Source organism: Prinia subflava, chromosome 15 (genome assembly GCF_021018805.1).
Source record: "Prinia subflava isolate CZ2003 ecotype Zambia chromosome 15, Cam_Psub_1.2, whole genome shotgun sequence".
NCBI classification, from domain to species: domain Eukaryota; kingdom Metazoa; phylum Chordata; class Aves; order Passeriformes; family Cisticolidae; genus Prinia; species Prinia subflava.
The window spans coordinates 16533474-16552521 of record NC_086261.1 but is presented as its reverse complement, the minus strand read 5'-3'; the positions used below and the strand labels follow the sequence as shown (position 1 = coordinate 16552521).

General features: G+C 50.2%; 1 protein-coding gene and 2 long non-coding RNA genes across 5 annotated transcripts in view; 2 read left to right on the top strand and 1 right to left on the bottom strand.

The window, feature by feature from the left end:
* Positions 1 to 1257: 1257 nt before the first annotated feature.
* LOC134558768 (uncharacterized) lies at positions 1258 to 13120 on the top strand. The gene is made up of 3 exons (XR_010082406.1): positions 1258 to 1548; positions 1646 to 1807; positions 10391 to 13120. It is a non-coding gene; the product is annotated as an uncharacterized LOC134558768 (long non-coding RNA).
* On the bottom strand, positions 6979 to 17345 carry LOC134558767 (uncharacterized). Its single transcript, XR_010082405.1, has 3 exons — positions 17104 to 17345; positions 14483 to 16262; positions 6979 to 7363 (listed from the first exon to the last, which is right to left on the bottom strand). It is a non-coding gene; the product is annotated as an uncharacterized LOC134558767 (long non-coding RNA).
* Positions 16506 to 19048, top strand: part of NEO1 (neogenin 1) — a 171875-nt gene continuing 169332 nt past the window's right edge. For all 3 annotated transcript variants that reach the window (XM_063412962.1, XM_063412961.1, XM_063412960.1), the window contains exon 1: positions 16506 to 16854. In XM_063412962.1, the coding sequence (XP_063269032.1) occupies positions 16740 to 16854 (115 nt within the window). In that variant the 5' untranslated portion in view covers positions 16506 to 16739. The remainder of the gene's footprint in view (positions 16855 to 19048) is intronic.

Below are 19048 nucleotides of genomic sequence, written 5' to 3'. Positions count from 1 at the left end.
CAGATGTTTTACCTAATAAATCAAGGAGTCTCATCAGAGGATTGGGATCCAAAAGCTGTTACCATGACTTCAAAGGCACAGGCTGGAGTGGAAAGAAGCGGTGCAGACATTTTATACCACTCTGTATGCACCGATCAGGAAAATACACCCTGCTCCCAGGATTTTTTCCCTGTGGACACCAGAACTCCAACCATGATTAAATAAAATGGTGCTGTGATCCTTCAGCCAGCCTTTGCTGAAAGGAAGGGAGCTGCCGGAGCCTTGGGCTGCAGGGCTGGCAGGAACCAGGATGAGGCTGGTCCTGAGAGGGGCTGAGCTCTGCCAGCCCCCATCCAAAATCCAGGACCATTAACTCGGGGCTGAACTCGCTCCATCTTTGCAGATCAATATTCAACTGCATATTTTCTCCCAGTGCTGGTTTAAGCAATTCCCACATACAGGAATCAGATGTTCATCTCCTTCAGATGCTGGGAGAGAAAAATGGAGTGGCTGTAAAATGTGATTGTGACTATTCAGACCAGTTTGTTCCTTGATCAAGAATGTAATTTTTTTTTAATGTAGTGAAGGCTTTCTTTTTACAGTGTCTACATGGTGTCATCTTCTTTCGCTGTTCCATGTCTAAAGATAACTCTGTTTGGAGAAGCTGTTACGTGTTTCCATCACTCCATAGCACAGGGTGCTGCAGGAGAACAGAATGAAGAAAAGCAGCTCAGGAAAGGAAAGCTGATCCTGTGGTGGGTGAGTAGCAGGCCCACAGGGTTGGCTTTTGGTTCCCCACTTTCCCAGAGCAGGGGCCTGGCATCAGAGATGCCCGAACTCCTCACCCTCTGCCTTGCATTCCCTTGGATCCCGTTGGATTTGGAATCACAGAATAGTTTGAGTTGGAAGAGACCTTAAAGTTCATCCAGTTCCACCCCCTGCCATGGGCAGGGACACCTTCCAGCATCCCAGGGTGCTCCAAGCCCCATCGAACCTGGCCTGGGACACCCCAGGGCTGGCGGGCACAGCTTTGTCTCCCCTCCCCAGTCAGTGCCAGGCAGGAGCAGGGGGCAGGAGCAGAGGGGGGCCTGGCTGTGGGGAGCCCCTTCAGCATGGCCCGAGGTGCCCGGGTGGAGTGCACAGTTTCAGGAGAGTTTTTGGGCTTCCTCCTTCAGAGGGCTGCCCTGAAGCACAGCCATGGAGTGGGGAGGCTCTCACAGCCTCCTGGGGGTACCTGCAGCAAGTGATGTGAGCAGAGACTTCGGCTTGTGCCTGTCTCAGGATTCTGGGATGGAAATAAGTTGTCACTTAACAACGGTGGGAACTGCAGCACTGGGAAAATCCTGCCCCCCCAAGTAGGGACTGTAGTTATGTAAAGCACACTTGGGACATGAATTCACTCCAGGAGACTGTATTTTGTGGTTTATGTGTTGCAGGCAGTGGAGAACAAGAGGGCATTTGTTTCTGCAAGATGTTTAACCAGATCTGAAAACCTCCCCATGGCTGCACAGGGGTGCAAGTTTAGAAAGAGGGGATGTCCCCCTGCAGCCAGGTGGAAGGGAGCACCAGGTATAGACCCCCTGTGTTCTAATGGCTGAAAAATAGCCTAATCTGAATATTAATATTTAAATAACAGTCACCACAAATCCATTTTTCCCTGCCACAGACTTCAGAAAAATTACTGCCTGTCTTCCCTCCCCCACGAGGCTGAATCCCAGCACCCCAGATTGTCGTGACTGCCTGGGATTGGTGACATCTCCACTGAAACGTGTTGGAGCATCAAAACAGAGTGGGAGAAGCACAGCCTGGCTCCAGGAGCCAAAAATAGGTACTATCACTTCTGAGCTGAAGCCTCCCTTCTCCTTCCCCACTCAGCCCTGCCTCTCTGGCACATGCAGCACAGAATCGTGGTGTTCCATGGGACCAAGGGAAAACCACGTTCCTAAAGCAAGCAGGGCATTAAGTGGTGGCCAAGCTTTGGAGGCAGAGAATGTTAGGACATGGATCCTAAATTAGGGAATGTCAGTGGTGATGGTTTGCAGATTTTCTGTGGGGAATGGGTGTAGAAAGGAGCACGGCTCATCTCCTGCAGTGCCATCAGAGGTACACCATAAAACAGGGAGCTTGAGTTCCCTTCACTGGACAGTTGCTCACATCCTTGTAATTGAGTGAGTGATGAATGCAGCACACTGGATTTCTCCCTGGATCCCTTCTCTCCTTTATTCTGTGACTGTGAATCTCAGTCATGCTTTCACCTGTTGTTTTTTTTAAGTCTGCCCACTGGAGTATTTGTCTGCTTCTGCCAAACCCCAAAAGCTCCATTTCATTAAAAGAAGAGATGATTTGGGAAGGGTGCACTTTGATTCACAAGGATGATGCTCTTTGACGGTGTCTGCTCCTTTGGCAGTGACTGATTCAAAGGAGTTCCATTCCAGGGTGTCTGTTCTGCTGCTCCCAAGGCCGCACAGAGCAGGAGGGATTGTGTGAGGCCGTGTAAATCAGGGGCTGTGACAGGGATGTCAAACACAACTGCTCCACGGGCTGCTAATGGTGAGCAGGTGGAGTCAGAGCAAGGCAGAACCAAGGAAGAAAAGCCACAAAGCTCCTGTGGCTGGGTCTGGATGCTCCCCAAAAATGCTGTGTCTGCACACCCCTGCTGTGTCCTGGGAAAGCACAGGCTGTCCCTCTGATCTGTATCTGTCAAAGTGCCCCAGTAATTGGATGAGTGGGTTTGGTGGGAACATCTTTGGTTCTCAATTCTCCCATCAGAAAGATCTAAATGAAGCTGTGTGAGCACATCTCCAGCCCAGGCTGCTTCCCCATGTCACTCCACTGGATTTGTGCTCATCTGAGGCAGTGGGAGCAGCCCACTGGGCACACAGCAAGGGACCTGGGGGATTAAACTTCCACTGGAGTGGAGGAAGAAAACTCCCAGTCTTTGTGCATGCAAATAGGAGTTTCCTCCTTCTCCAGCAGCAGTTAAATCCCAAAGCTCTGACTCCAGTGAGTTCCTGAGTGCTGGAGTAAGATATGATTTGGGATCTTGGTGTGCAGATTTTGGAGATGGGGCCAATGTTTGTGCTTTCCCCCTTCCTCAATCCCATGAGCATTCCAGGTTTCCAGAGGTTCCAGCTGGCTCTTTCCACCCCCTGCTCATCACTGAGACTCCAGGCTGTGTGAGGGACCCAGAGGTTTGTGGGCACAGGGGATGTCATGGGGGAACAGCCTTCTCTCCCACCATGACTGTGTGATGCTCACAGCTTCCCTAATGCCTGTTAGTCCAGGAGAGAAGCTGAGCTCAAACCAAAAAGAAGCTGTGAGAGCTTTAAAACAGGCCACGAGTCTCCCTTTGTAGAGAAGGAATTTGGGCTGGTGGAAGGTTTCAGGGGATGGCTGCAGGTTTGAGCCAGGATCGTGGGTGACCACGAGTCCATTGGACAGGCTGTGCCTCTGCGTGTCCCTGCTAGCACATTCCACTGTGGTTTCTGCACCAGTTTTTGTCATTTCTCAATATTGCCACTAATATTTCATGTGTTTATCTGTGTGTAATTTCAGCAGTGAAAGTGCTGACTCTGATGTCCTTTTGGGACATTGGTTTGGGACAACCCAACAGTTTTGTGTGGGCCTGCAAAAAAATGCTCTAATGTCCACTGGTCTCCAATCTCAAGAACATTCATGTTTTCTCTGCATATCCTTATGCACAGCACTGATAGAAGGGTTACATTTGTGCAGAGGAATAACCCAACAATCACAAATAGTATTTATTTTCCAGGACTTCTGGGTCACTAGAATGATGGGACAGGAAAGACTGAGGTGCAGCTGGGTAACTCCAGATCCTGGCTAGGGGGGTTTGTGTCTCCCTTCCAAATCAGGCCAAGCAGGACCTGCTCCTCCTCCTCAGTCAGGGGGGTGTGTGAGGAAGTGGAAGCTGGGAGAAAGGAGAATGTTGGCTGGATCTCATGTTGTCCTCTGGAAGGATTTAATGATCTTTAGCTTCCACATAGAAAGGCTCCTTCTGGAGCCAGGACAGCTCCTCACTTGAGGAGTGAAATCAAGGTCAGCTCCAGCCCTTGAGCCCAAGATTTACCTTTCCCAACATCTCACATCTCTCTGGACCCCAGGGTTAGATGGGATATTGGGAAGGAATTGTTCCCTGTGAGGGTGGGCAGGCCCTGGCACAGGTGCCCAGAGCAGCTGTGGCTGCCCCTGGATCCCTGGCAGTGCCCAAGGCCAGGTTGGACAGGGCTTGGAGCAACCTGGGACAGTGGAAGGGTCCCTGTCTGTGGCAGGGGCTGGAATGGGAGGGATTCTATGAATCCTCTCAGTGCCCTCAGGCTGACCCTGTTATTTGATGTCCTCTTTCATCTTACTTTAGTTAAAAAATAAAGATTTTTTGTGCTGTATCTTCCACCCTGGCTCTTGAAGAGGGAGCACTTGTTTAGCAGTGACACTGGAAACACCATGGAAGTATTGCTGCTCTCCACTGGAAAAACAAGGGGCTTCTAGGGCTGCATCCAAGCAGAGTCTGAAGGGAAATGTACACAAAATTTAGGCACCTTAGTCCAAAATCATGATCCTGGAAAACCTGCTCTAGGCTTTCCCTGCTGCAGGAGCTGCCTGGACAAGGCAGACTCTCAGCCCTCAGTGTTTAACTTCTTCCTCTGCCATCTCAAGGCACTTGAGGTGTTCCCAGACAGACCTTTCGTGCTGGTATTTCTCCCTAAAGTACTTGGATGAAAATGGCCTCAGTCTGGTGGTGAAGGGCAGGAGCTGCTTCTGCTGGGCTGGCCATGTGTCCCCTGGCTGGGGCAGTCCCGTCCCCAAAGCCAGCTCTTGTCTCTTTACCTGTTCTTGGAAAGGCCAAATGACCCTGAGTACACTGTCCAGAATTATCCCATGTTCAAGGCCAGCCTTGAACTCCTCCTAAAGCTCTTTTGAGGGCCCTTGTGCTGCACTTCGTGGGAACAAGGAGGATTTTGACAGCTTCTCAACATCTCCTGCCCAGGGGTTTGTGTGTTAACATGAGTGACATCATCACCTCGGTGCAGTTTGGGGCACCAGAGGGTCCAAACCACACTGCAAACTGGGCAGTGGCACGAATGGAGCTGAGTTAAACTGGAGTTAAACACTCTCATGTGTGTTTAACTCACATTAAGTTAAACATGAGTTTAACTCATGTTGGGGAATTCATGTCCTGGCAGTCAGAGCAGTGAAGACAGCGAGGTGTCACTTCAGAGTGCTCGAAGCGGGATGGGGAGAGCAAAACTACACCCGGCTGAGTCTGTAAGTGAAGACTGAACCACCTCCAATCACAGCCAGGTGAAACACTCGAGTCTGCAAGTGCTCCACAAAAAGTGGAAAGCAAAAGCTTTTTCTACAGGCATTAATCTTGATGCTTCACCGGGGTCAGCTGGGAGTGCAAGGAGAGAATTCAGCGCAGTCAGCACCGGGCTCTAAAGATCTATGTCCGGCTTTGCATTTCATTCTGTTTATCTGGGCTATTAATTAGCTCCTTTCAGTTTCCCTGGGAAGATGTGTGTGTTAGGGCTCCTGAACACTCATAAAGATCCGTCATTGATTGCTTGGGCAGCTAAATTGGGTCGACACTTCACTACTCAGAGGTGTCTTAACTTTTCTTCCTTTTCTGCTGGGGATGACTTCAATCTTCTTGGAACCTGCTCCTGCTCATTGCTTCCCTAATTTCATGCCTAGGTATGGCATTTCCATTACAAAGGAGCTGTGTTGTTGAGCTCTGCTGGCCCGGGTCTTTCAGAGGCTGATCAGAGCTTCTGGTCATGTGCTTGTGCTCTTTTCCCTCAGAACAAAACATCCTCTGCACAGATCCCGGGCTATCAAAGCCCCCGAAACAGTTCAAGTGCCAAACACAACCCCAACGGCAGCCTGAGAAATGATGTGTCCCAGTGGGGCTGTTGAATATGCACAAACGTATGGTCTGTTTTCCAACGTGCCTGTCACAGGCCTGCTGCTGCCTCCAGCAGAGAAAAATATTTGTCATAGGCCATTTCCCCCCAAACTTTACTGCTTGCAGGAAATAGAAAGTGTTCCTTTCCAACATATTTATTTGTGTTTGACTGTAATCACAAAGGGTTGTGTTTTTCCCCTTTCTCTGGTGACCCAGCAGGGTCCACTGCTGTCAGTTCTGTCATTATCTCTCACAGAGCTGTGAACCTTTTCACTCTTTCCTCTGGTGTCAGCTGAGCTTCAGGTAAAAATTCCATATAGGAGATGAGCTTTAAGGTGGGTGTGCTCCTTTCAGATTTACTGAGCACCCTGTGCAGGTTTCGCTGTTTTTTAAAATCCCCATTCTCTTGTTCAGGTGCCTGGGGAAGGTGTTCTGATGTGAAAAAGGCTTTCCAACACAAGTTCTTCCCGTCCCCAAAGCCAGCTCTTGTCTCTTTACCTGTTCTTGGAAAGGCCAAATGACCCCAAGTACACTGTCCAGAATTATCCCATGTTCAAGGCCAGCCTTGAACTCCTCCTAAAGCTCTTTTGAGGGCCCTTGTGCTGCACCTCTTGGGAACAACACAACAATGCTGCTAATTTTTCCCACCATCTCTTTTGCTGTCTGTGTCTCCCCACACATTGAACAAGGGATCCCTTTGGTCAGAGGGAAAATCCCCACTGTGGAGCTCCATCGAGCAGTGTCACTGCTCAACCCCCAAAGTCTGCATGTAGCTTTTTGTTGGGGTTAATGAAGTTCCTGGAAGTTTGTAAGTTGGTTTACAACCTGAATATCCACTTGTCTTTGTGGTTTGGACCCTCCTGCTGCAGTGTCACCCCACCCACCCCGGGTCCAGGAACTCCAAACAGGGATTTTGCCCACATTCCAGGCTGTGTTGGCATTCTCACGTTCTTGATCATAGAATCCCAGAAGTGTTTAGGTTAGAAGGGACCTTAAGGACCACCTTGCTCCATCTCCTGCCATGTGTAGGAACACCTCCCACTACCCACCCACCCTGGCCTTGGACACTTCCAGGGATGGGCAGCCACAGCTGCTCTGGGTAACCTCAGCACCACACACAGAGAAGAATTTCTTCCCAATATCTCTTCTAAACCTCTTCAATTTTAGGGGAAGTGCAAGACATCTTACCTTGGTCACTTCTAACGGGACAGGCATCATTCACCTGCCTTGACTGAGAATCAGTGAAACCTTTCATGTGTCAGAGCCACCTGTAGCCAGGAACAAGACCAAGTTCTTCCTCTTGCTGGTGTGGAAACTGCTCACAGCAAGGTACCTGCCCTCGTGTCTGAGCTCCCACTGCTCCCCTCCTACAGCAGGAACACAGCTGGTCCTTCTTCAGGAGCCTTCTGGAGGCACCACACCCCAGGCACTGCTGCATTTGCCTGGAATTTGATGTAGAATCTAAAAAAAAAAAAGAAATAAGAAAGAAAAAAAAGGAGAGTAAGAGAACAGGAGTGGTTTTGAGTTTTTTCTTCCTGATGGTTTTTGCTGGTACTTTTTTACAGCTTTCTTTTTAAACTGAGCATAATTCATGAACTCTGCTCTTTAGGAAAAAAACCACACATTAACAGCAATAGTAGCAGTAAACATAAAGCCAAATGTCAGTCATGCTATTCCTTGTGGTCCCCTGTGCTTCCCTCCCCAAAGGCAGTGGTTCCCAGGATGTCCTGGCAGCCTCAGGAGTGGGGGATGCCACGCTGACACCCCAGAAGGGGCAGCTGAGTGTTACTGATGGCTGGAGGTCAGCAGGAAAATGCTGGACTCCCGTCTGAAAACACAAACCCAACAGATCACGGATGGAGCTGCAGCATGAGAGAGGGGTCAGAGGCAGATTGCAGCCCTTGGGGAATGGGAGAACAGGAGATTTGTGAGGAGGCTTTTCTCCCTCTGTCAAATCTCTGTTATTTGTTACCTGCCTCGGAGGGCTCACGGCTGAGAAATACCATTGCTTTGCCTCATGGAATCTAAATGTCCACACGATACAGACATAAACCTCAATTTCTTCTCAGCCCTCACCAAAGGTTTGTGGTCACGGAAGGAGAGTCTTTTTGAGAAATTGATTTTTGTAGAATGCCTACACTTCTGTGCTTTCAGAAACGAAGGACACTTCTGATAACAACTTCTGATAGCCTGAACATCTTTCTCTACCAATTCCCCACTTTTAGCAATATAAGTTTGTTCCAATCATCTGAATTCTCTCCAGCTTTTGGCAGTGATGCTTTTTAGCTGAATTCCTCAGGGAATGTGAATGCATCTTGCTTGTGCACAAAATGTCCGTTGCCATAAGAGCATTTTCCTCCCAGATTCCCTTGCCAGCACATGCCTTCCACTGTGGGAGGAGGAGGAAATGCATTTCAGCTTTTGGTCCTTCTAAGAGCATCCCTTAAGAAATGTGTCCCAGTGCAGAGGGACGCAGGTGGAGCAACAGCCTGGGCAACATTTACAGTGTGGTGGTTCCTGGTCACGAGGAACCTGGACCAGCACCTTCACCTCTTCTTGGGGCGGGGCTGTCCAAACCCCACCGATCCCTGTTGGAGTCAGCTCCCCACCTCTGGTTTCCCGCTGCTCCCTCTGCCCCGTTCAGTGTCTCCCTTGGACACAGTCCCATTCTGATCTCTCTGGGACACATTTCATATTTCCCAGAATCAATAGCTTCCGCTGCGGCCGCAGGAATGCCGGCAGTCGATGAGTCCCGTCAGGTTCTGTTAGGAGGAGAAGCACAGCAATGTAAGGATGACATTTCTTAGGGAGCTGCTACCCAGGCGTATTTGTTGTTCCAAGTCGTCTGACTTCGGGCTCAGCCAGGGGCTGCAGCCTGCAGCACTCGTGTAATTTGATTTTAAAGCTGCCCCTCAGGTGCTGAGGGAACAACAGCAGTGGTGGAACCCCTGTGTGACAGCAGACCCAGCAATCCTGATGTGCCAGGTGTCCAGGGGGATCTGAGGGCTCACGGCTCCTTCACCCATGTTCCACATCCCATCAGAGCCCCTGGTTTGCTCTCCTGGCTTTGATCACCTGGGATGAGCATGGAAAGGTGGGAGAATGGTGGTGTTTTCGCAGAAGTGCTGCCCTGAGGGGTTGTTTAAACAACAACAATAAAAAGTGAAATGAATGTCTGTGAGAAGTGTCAGATTGGAGCTGGAGGAGTCAGACTCTTCCCCTGTCTGAAGGCTGCCCACATTTTCCCTGCCAGAGCTCTCCGTGCAGCACCATTCCTTGGCACAAAGTGAGTTCTTTGCTTTTTGAACTGTCCTTGTGTCCCCACATTGCTCAGTCCTGCAGCTGAGAAAGAGTCAGACTGTGCTGGTGGGCGTAAGAGGTTGCACTGGGAACAGTAGGAAGGAATGTCGGCTAATTTACCCTGGTTTTAAAGATGCTTAAGAATTGCAAGAGGTTAGAATGATTTAAAAATAAAATTTATGCAGAACAAGTCAAGGCATAGCTCTGCTTTTAAAGCAGGAACTGCTGGGAACAGAGGTTTGTTTCTCTCCTTGGCACACCAGGGCTGTACCGCTGCTCTCTGGGAGGAGACCTCCCTGCTCTCCTCTGACACCTGCATCACCAAGGACTTGTCCAGGCTCTTGCAGGGTTCCCAGGTGCTGCAGCACAACCTTTCCTGGCAGGAAGGTGATTTGGGATGCACCAGATCCTGTGGCAGAAGAAATCCCCCAGGTCTCCAGGCATCCTTCTGTGGCACGCTATGAGCTTGGGGATGGAAGCCCTTTGTAAACCAGGTCTTGTTCTGAATAGTTTAACTTTACAACTGTTCGAGCTTGTCCCTTTGTCAGACAACATGGTAAAAATGAAGAAGTCCAATATTTCCTCCATGAAAAATCCATTATATTTATAGGAAATTCCTTCACAGCATTCGAAAGGGTGATGAGGTTTTGCCTGAGCATGCCAACTGGAGGAAGCAAAGCCAAAATGATGACTTTAAAGGGCTCTCTGAGAGTGCCAGAACAAGATTCTTACAGCAAACAGGAGTCTGTCCCTGTCCCAACCTATTGTCCAACATCTTTATTCCTTCCTGTTTCTGTGGCTCACTGTCTGTCTTCACTACATCATAGCAATGACTGGTTTGAATTGTTGAATTAGCAGACTGAGGTAATTTTGTTCATATTTACTCTTCCATCGCAGGACTAATGACAGCACTCTGTGCCTCCAGTTCCTGCCTTTAAAGCAGAGGGGCACTTGAGCCACTGTGTCCAAGCAATGACTCCTGGAATCATTGTTTCTGTATGTTCAGTTTTAAACACCTAAAATCACAGTCTGAGACACAGACCAAAAGGAAGGACACGTGTGGGAGCTGTAGGTGTTGACAGTCAAGTCTGTGTGGCCTCAGGTTTTATGTGTGGACTTGCTCATCTAACTGTGGCTGATCTGTTTGTGTCTCTCACAGATAATGTGGCCTTTTCTTTCCATTTCCAGGAGTCCCCCAACACATCTGGTTCCAGCCATGTGGCCCAGCACCTCAGCTGACCCTCTCAGGTAGCACACAGAAAGGGCAGAGGTGAGGTTTGAGAGGTGTGCTGGTATCCCCAGGAGCGATGGGCTGTGTTTTCCAGGCATCCTCTGCTGTTGGTGGAAGGTTATTTTTATTTCTTTCATTTCCCAAGCCCAGAGACAAATGACTGTTTCTGTGTGCTAAGCATCAATTCTTCTCCTTTTGTTCTTATCCTTTCTCCTCTCCACAGTTTTCCTCTCTCTTTGAATTCTCTCAGAGTCTCACTTCCCCTGGCACAGGAGAAAACGTGGTGGTGTTTACAGAGCAGAAGCACTGGGCCTCAGGAGATGTGAAAGGTGCCCCTGCTGGCTCTCCAACACCTCTCTGTGGTTCTGCTTTCTGACTTCTGTCAGGATAACCTGGACTAAAACCCCTCTGTGCTTTTCCTGTGCGATCCTACGGTGTCTAACACAACCTCAGGTAAGACCTCCAGGCACTCCCGTTATATGAATGAGAACAAGATTGTTGGTGTCAGTAATTAACATTCTTGTGGGATTGTTGGAAATGCTTTGGGATAAACACCACCTGGAATCCTTGCCTGGCTTCTGTGGTTTTTAAGATGCAGAGGAGCCTGATCCTGTTTGCATGAGAGGGCATGGACCATCTGTCTCCACTCTTACTGGATGGGCAGAGTCTTTCAGTCCAAAGATGAGTTGCTGTGGCTCAGGGAGAAGTGAGACACTGGAGAAGTGAGGGCACAGACAGTAGGGAAGAAGAATGGAGACTCAGTGGTCAGTGTGTCCCCAGTAATGATCTCATCTGAGAACAACGGCTAATGACAACCACCAAAACAGGAAAATACAGTCACTGAGAATGCTGGGAGTGCCTTGACACGGTGTCATCCCTAACAGGCTTCCAGGGACAAAATCTCCCTCTACTGACATGGAAGGCAAAATCCCACTGCCTGCAATAACATCTGGCTTTCCCCGTGGGGCTTACCTGCATTTCTCTCCTTCTGGATGCCCACAGACCCATATCCCACATCGTTATGCACTTTCTGATAACAAATGTGTTACCCTTTCTTTTTAAATTATGGATTGGATTCCAGTAAACCCTGAGTTTTGGATTCCAGTAAACCCTGCATTTTGGAGTCTAGGTTCCCTCCATCTACCTCTGAAACGCCTAAATAAACAAACAAGGGATTAGACCTCAGCAGCTCCCCTGCTCAGCAAGGGAAGCCTTTAAAAGCATTTTGCAGCAACTGCCCTGCTTGTGTTTCACACTCTGTCAGCCTGGGACTCCAGGAGCTCCACCCTTCTCTCAGCCGTCCCAGGGAATTCACCTCGGTGATTGGAACTGCCTCTGTTTATGACCCTCCCTGACTCCAGTGAGGAGCTGGAGCTGCAGTTGACCTCAGGAGTGACAGAGGTACGTGCTGGGGTTGGAGGGTTTCTGCCATATGACCTGCTAACCTAGAATTTGCTCGGCAAAGTCCAGAGGATGACTTTTAACCTCAGAGCTGTGTGCAAAACTACATCTGTGACCAATAACCGTGACAAATAAATGAAAAAGAAATAAATCTAGCCCCTTCTGAAGGATGAAAGACAGCACACCTTGGTGGGCACTGGTGCTGGAATCAGGATGGAGCTGGGAATAATCGGACAGGCCACGTTACCAGAAGCTGTCCACGGATGGAGCCGATGCCTCACACAAGGGAGGCAGCACAGCAGGTTACACTGAGGGTATCTCATAGCTCTAAGTCTTAAACTTAACGAGCCACGTCTTTATTTGTGCTGCAGCCCCTTCTCATCCCAAATTGCCTTTACCAGCTGCCAGAGGATGCCCGGGAACAGAAAATTCTCCGGATAACAATAAATTGGTGTAACGATTCAGTGTCACCTCGCATCCTGCTAAGCAATAGAGAAATCACGATGAGGAAAATAGGCACGACCAGAGTGGCACTGAACAGTGCAATCCTAATTCCATCACCCTTCTTGTGGGCGACAGATAACCCAGTGCAATTTACAGCCGCTCTGAAGCGGCTCCAAGTCTCAGCAGGAGTCGGGAAAGCTCAGCCTAGCCTCGGGACCGAGGAGTCGGAAAGATCAGGGGAGCTGTTGTTCCATAACCTTGCCTCTGCACCAAAATCAGGGGGCTGGTCTGGAAGGGGAAGCACTCCAAGCAAAACACAAAATTTTAATCATGGAGGATGAAATGAACGTCCTCCTCGGGATCCCCCTCTGGAGAATAGCCTGTCTCTGATGATTGTGCACAGACTCCCAAAGAAGGTAAATTCTGGATTTAAATCTCTACGTCACTGTGTGAATGACAGTGTTAAATCTTGGCTGGAAGGCTGAGATATCTCCAAGAGGAGAAAAACATTTTTTCCACTTAAGTGGCTGAGGTAGAGGAGGTAAATATATTGTCTCTCACTATTAAAGGGCGAGGAAATCATTTATACATGTGAATTACACCTTTGCACCTAACAGGGGAGGCTTTTTTTAAATTCAAGAGTCTAAAAGTTTAGAAATACCAACATTAAGGTGACCTGTGCAACTGTAGTTTGTCCCTTCCATGTATTTGCATTATGATACAGTATTAAACTGTAATTAGATCACACGCTGTTCTTTCAACAGGTTCCTGGCCTCACTCATTGTACAGAATAGACTGTGCTCACTAAGTAATAATTTTATTTTGTCCTCGCTGTTCACTGTGTGACCTGTGCTTTATTTACAGCAGACTATTCAAATATTGTTCTGAAGACAGATTTATTCATTTCCTCCTGAGCTCTTCCATGGGACTCATCACTATGGTATCCAAGTGCTTCACAAACTCTAATTCATTTTCTCAGCTCTGGAGCGAGAACTGCTGTTGCCCTTATTTTACAGACGAGGAAGTCGTATGTACAGACAGAATAGTAAAAAACATCTTTTCATTTCAGAGATATGATTAGAAATACTCAATGGCCTGATTTTGTCAGAAAATAGAACATGGCCAAGTATCTAACTGAGTCAGAAGTTGTGTAAGTTCTCAGTTATTGCAGGTTTATCTGCAAGAGCTCCTCCACTTCTGCCAGTCAGGCTTCAGAACGTCAGCCCAGGCACCTGGGCAGTGCTGACTGTGCAATTAGTGCAGCGCTGGGCAGGCTCTGTTTGGGGACTGTGCTTTGCATCCCACAGATTCCAGAGGCTAAAAATCCTTCCTGGGAGCAGCAGTCACCTGCCCCACCCACAGCACTCTGCTTGCTCACCCTGCAGTTCTTCATGAGGTGCATAAAATGCCTGCATTTGATTTGTATAGTAAATGAGATGGAAGTTGTTGAGGTGCTTGCCTGGGTTCCCTGACCTTGGTTCAGTGTCTGAGCCTGGCTTATCCTTCTGCAGTGGCTGCCTTTATCCCGGAGTTTGATAACTGGGGAGGGCGTTACTGTGCAGCCTGAGTACTGTTGCTTTATTGAATATGTACTTCTTGGCCAGGTGGAGATAACCCCAGCAATGTAATCCTGGGTTGGCATTGACACAGGCCATCAGCAGTGTGGAGATTTCCCTCTGTGAGGGTGTCACGGTTGGCACAAGCCCCAGCTCTCCAGGGGTGAGGGACATTCTCAGGGTATTCCAGGTACCTGCTGACTGGTGTCCAGCTGGTCTTCATTCCCCTTCCTAAATCCTCACCTTTCTGCTCTGCTTCCCTGCCCCAGTTTCCATCATTCCCATTACCACGTCACTGTCTCTAGTGAATGCCCTCTTCCCACAGGCCCACCCCCACCTTGGGGTCCTCCATCCTTCCCCCTCTCCAGCTCTTCCACCTGATCCCTCTGCCCAGCAAGCTCTCCCTCAGCCCATGACCACAGGGACAGCTCCCAGTCCTCCCAGGCTGCACATCCTCCTCCCAGCAACCTCTCCCATTCCCACTCTGGTTTAAAGTCTTCTCCCAGCAGCCTGGTTCCAGACTCCTTCTCATCAGCTTTGCTTTATCCTTCCCTCCAGGCAGACCTGTTTTTCCTTCTGGCTCCCCATTCCTTTGCACCGCCCTGGAGAACCTGTCTCTCTCCAGGGCCTCTGTGCCTGCCAGCTTACCTGTCCCAGGTTCCCAGTTCCCGTCCCCACTGCGTGTTTTTGATGGAGCTTCCTGCCCTGTGTTTCCCAAGAGGACTGGAAGGACAGGTTTGCCCTTCCTACCTGCAGACATGGCAGGGTCCAGAGCAGGAAGGAACTGGAGCTGCAGGTCCAGCTCTGACCCCACAGCCCTGGGCTGCGGTGAGGACGGAGCTGCTGGGGAGTGGAAGTGCCAGGAAGCCCCTGCCGAGAACCAGCAGGACTTTCAGGAGGGTTGTCATAGCAAGGTTTGAGGGAACACCTCTGACAAAGTGACCACTCTCATTTTCAGAAAATCCCTGACAGAAGGAACAGAAGAAATGTTTATAATTTAACCCAAGGTATGAACTTCAGATGCTTAAATTTCAGCACAGTGGTTAGTCTGGCCCTATTAAATGCGACTGAGGGCAGGATTTTATGATGGGAATTGCTAACCAGCTTTAATAGGAGTTACACTACCAGTCCTGCCTTTTAATCACCGCTTCCATTTTCAGGATAAATTGCAGCTGGTTGCTGGTAATCCTTGTGGCATATCAGATAGCAGCGTAACTCGCCAAGGGTAAGCTGGAGAAACCCAAACATCCTTCTGAGGAGGTAATTATTCCATTGTGAAAATGCCCCGGGATATTTTTAGTGGCCAAACCCCCTGTTTCCTGACAGAAACATAAACTAATGAAGCAAGCTGCACAAGGAGGGACGCCTCAGACACCTGTATTAGCCGGTGCTTTGCAGTCACGTCAGGGTTTAATTTGCTGTGCGCATCCCTGCACGGCAAACCCCACACCTGCGCTGGGGGCACTGCGCACCCTGCCAGCGCCTGCCTCGCCGAAAACCCTCCCCATAAACAAATCTGCAAATCCCGCTGGATCAAGAAGAATTTCACGGGAATATAGAGCTGCCTACAACAAGAGGGACACCCCTGCCACACACACCGAGGTTATCAAGGGGAACTTTCCTCAACAGGAGTCTCACAGCCAGCGAAAAAGCCTGTGGTTTTTTGGAACAAATCATTTAAAAGTCGTTTTAAAATGTTTTGCAACACGTTTTGCAGGGGACGTACCCTGTTTCACCTGCCCCAGGGGTTGGTTCTCTCCCGGTTACCTCCAGCCCTGGTCCCACGTAATTTATGTCCTGAAGAGACGATTCAATTAGTCAATAATAAAATGAGCAAGGACACTGTGTGCGTTGTAAAAATATAATTTAGTTGGTAACAAGCTGAAATGGAAAAAATATCAGGGTACACTCCATATGATTAAGGAAGGAGGAATGTATATTTATAGCTTTTATTGTGTCCTTTGTAAGGAGACTGGATCCGGCAGTAGGGCTGGAACGGGCTGGTAACGATGCGGCATTCCAGGGATTTGGATTTGAATAGCAAATGCTGTATAAAACTAATTACCCCCAGGAGGATGAAAATACATTGCATTTGCCTTTTCGGAGCATGTCTGGCCTTTTCTTCACGTTATTTGTCTTTGAGAAGCCTGTTTACTGGGAGAGGCGACATCCCGAACAGAGCAGCAGAGTTGCTCCCCAAGCAAACAAGTTTCCGCAAGTTATTTTTCTACGTTTAGTTCGATTTCGTGTTTCTTGGCGGCTCTGGATTGCTGCTTCCCAGCACCATGGCAGAGCAGGGCTCCCTCTTCCCACACCCTCCGGCTCGCCACATAGCGGGGATACCCGGATTGCTGCCGAACCGTGTGGTTTTCCATGTTTTTTACGCGTGGAAAACGCGCAGGTCCCGCACCCACACACTGGGCTGCTCCTGGAGAGGGGAAAACACGGATTTATTGCGTTAAAATCCACGAACTTTACGCACCGAGCGCCTGCGGGGAAGGAGGGGGCACCGCGGCGCCCCTCAGGGGAGGGCGGCGGCCCCGCCCCCTCGCACGCGCGCGCGCGCAGGCGCGGTGGCGCGCGCGGGGGGGGGGCGGGCGCGCGCACACCTGGCGCGGGGGTCGGGGGCGGGAGAGGCGGGGAGGGGCGCGCGCATGCGCGGGGCGGGGGCGGGCGGGAGGCGGCGCGCGCCCCGCGGGGTCCGTGTGAGGGAGGGACGGAGCGACGGAGCTCGGCCCGCGATGGAGTGAGGGAGGGAGCGCGGCCGCTCCGCCCGCCCGCCCGCCGCTCTCCCTCCGCCGCCTTCGCGCAGCCCGCCCGGTAGGGAAGGAAGGCAGGAGGAGCCCCCCCGGGGGAGGGGCTGGCGCTGGGTGCAGCCCGGCTGCCGGGCGCGGGGAGTGGAGCGATGGCGGCGCGGAGAGCCCGGCGGCTCCTCGGCTCCCTGTGCATCGCCCTTCTCTTCGCGCAGCCCGCACCAACCGGCGCCGCGGCGCGGAGCGGCTCCCGGAGCCTCCTCACGGGTAAGAGCGCGGCGAGAGCCCGCAGGCGGCGGGCGCGGAGCTGTGCGGGGGCGCGGAGGGGTCCCGGGGGCGGCGGGGCCCGGGGCGGCCCCGGCGGGTCGAGCGGAGCCGAGGGGCTGAGCCCGCTCCGCTCCCCCCGTGCGGGCACCGGCAGCGGCCCCTGCGAGCCTCGGGGAGCGGCGGCGGTGCCTCCCCGCGAACAAGGGACACCTGGAGCCCCGCCGGTGGGGCATTGAGCACTTCACCCACCTGTGCTCGCGGGGAGCCGGGCACACCTGAGGGGAATCGGGCTTGCGGCTCGGTAATGAGGGGAGAAGGGCACACCTGAAGGGAATTGGGCTTGCAGCTCACTCCTGAGGGGAGCCGGGCACGGGCGGGCTCCGCTCCAGGTCGGGAGGGGCGCTGGAAGCGGCACGGACTCGGTACCGGCAACCTGTGGAGAGAGGAGAACTTGCCTGGGAACTGCCGCAGTAGCCCAGAAATGAGCGGTCTGGCAGCATTTCAGCCGCGGTGGTTCTCACACCTTTTACCATTGTTGTCTTTAATGGTCCATGATTGAATCCTGGTTCTTTATGGGCTACGGAAAGCGTAATCTCGGCCAGGTGAGGCAGGAGAAGGCTCTCTCAGAAGCCCTTGCATGAGACCATTAATACCACAGAAGCCTCCTTAGCTTTGCAGCGATGTTATCTGTTCGTTATGCCAAATACTGGCTTTCAAAAGTAACTTCTTTATTTCCTTCTTGCCTGCAATAAGCTACTAGGAAGCTCGAAAGAAAATCTGGTCTTGAATGCTGAGTGCTGGGATTAAAAAAAAAAAATCCCCTGTAGGTTGATTGAATCCTGATATTTTAGGAGCGAGCTGTGTGCGAGTGGAATATGGAGAAAACTGCTGGGCAAATTGGTGTTTTTCAGCAACTTGGGAAAGTGAGAATGGCTAAATTCTGACATTAAATGGTGCAATTGTTCTGTTTCAAATCACATTAGGCAGGCTCTTCCATGGTGGTTCTCATCTTGGACACCACTGATGGAGCCATGAGTGCTGACTCCTGTTGACAGGGAATATTTTTATTTATCCTGTTACATAGTACAAGCTTTGCAGATTCCAGGTCTGAAGCAGATTTTTTTTTTCTTTTGAAAAATATTGCAGTTTGACTCAAAAATCTGCAGAACATGTGTAATAGATAAGTTACTTTGTGGTGTGTAAAATCTTGCCACGTGGTGATTCTTTTCTGATATTCCTGCTCTCCTGACAGCTCAGTGCTCTTTTGGTTGTGTTAGTAGCTCTTTGCTAGTTTAAAATAATCCTTTATGGTTTGAGGAAATCAAATTAGGAGGTGAAATTCTGTCTGTTGGAGACAAATATGTGAATTAGGTCTGCAGAGGGGGAGTGATGTTCTGAAATGATATGGAATAAAACCTTTACTGGAGCTGTTTATTGGAGTAGGAATTTAGGAGTATCACTGTGGAAATCTTGGAAGTTCTGGTGAACTCCTCTCTCTGTCTCTGTGTTGTGGGATGTCTCTCTTTATGCTGATGCTGTCCTGTGGGATCCTGAGGAGGACCAGGAGCTGGGCTTTCCCTGTCTGAGGGTGTTTGTACCAGTTACTCTGAGGAAAGAAAGGCTCTCTTAGTTCTTTGTCTCAATAAAAGAGGAGAAGCTTCATGTGTAGTGGATGAACTTCTATTTAACTCACACTATTTCCCATCTGATTGCTGGTTTTTCTTAAATACAGGACATCTCACATACTTTTATATGGGCATGTGCTCACGGGAGAGGGAGTTGGGTGCAGATGTTCCATCTGGAAGTTCTGAAGGGCCTGAAAGGTCTCCCCTTGGAGTTTAGATGTGAGGGAATAGTACTGTCCCTGTTCCGTGCTCTGGGTGAAGCTTGCTCTCTTCAGGATGCTGGGAAGAGCCTCCTTGGCTGCTGCTGAGGGCTGGAGAGGGAGAGCAGCACCGGGTTTGTTGATCCAGGTGAAGCTTTAGCAGTGGGACTCACAGCTGTCCTTGTCAAGGCTGAAGTGCTGCTTGCCATGTGCAGAACAGGGTTTTTTTACACAAAAAAAAACCCATGTTGGCATTTTGGTGTGGGTAAAAGTGCCCTAAATGAGCAGAAGTTGCAGATTTGGAAGCCATATTCTTTGTATGGAGTCATGTGTGTTGGAAGGACATTTGATCCTATTTATAAATAGCTC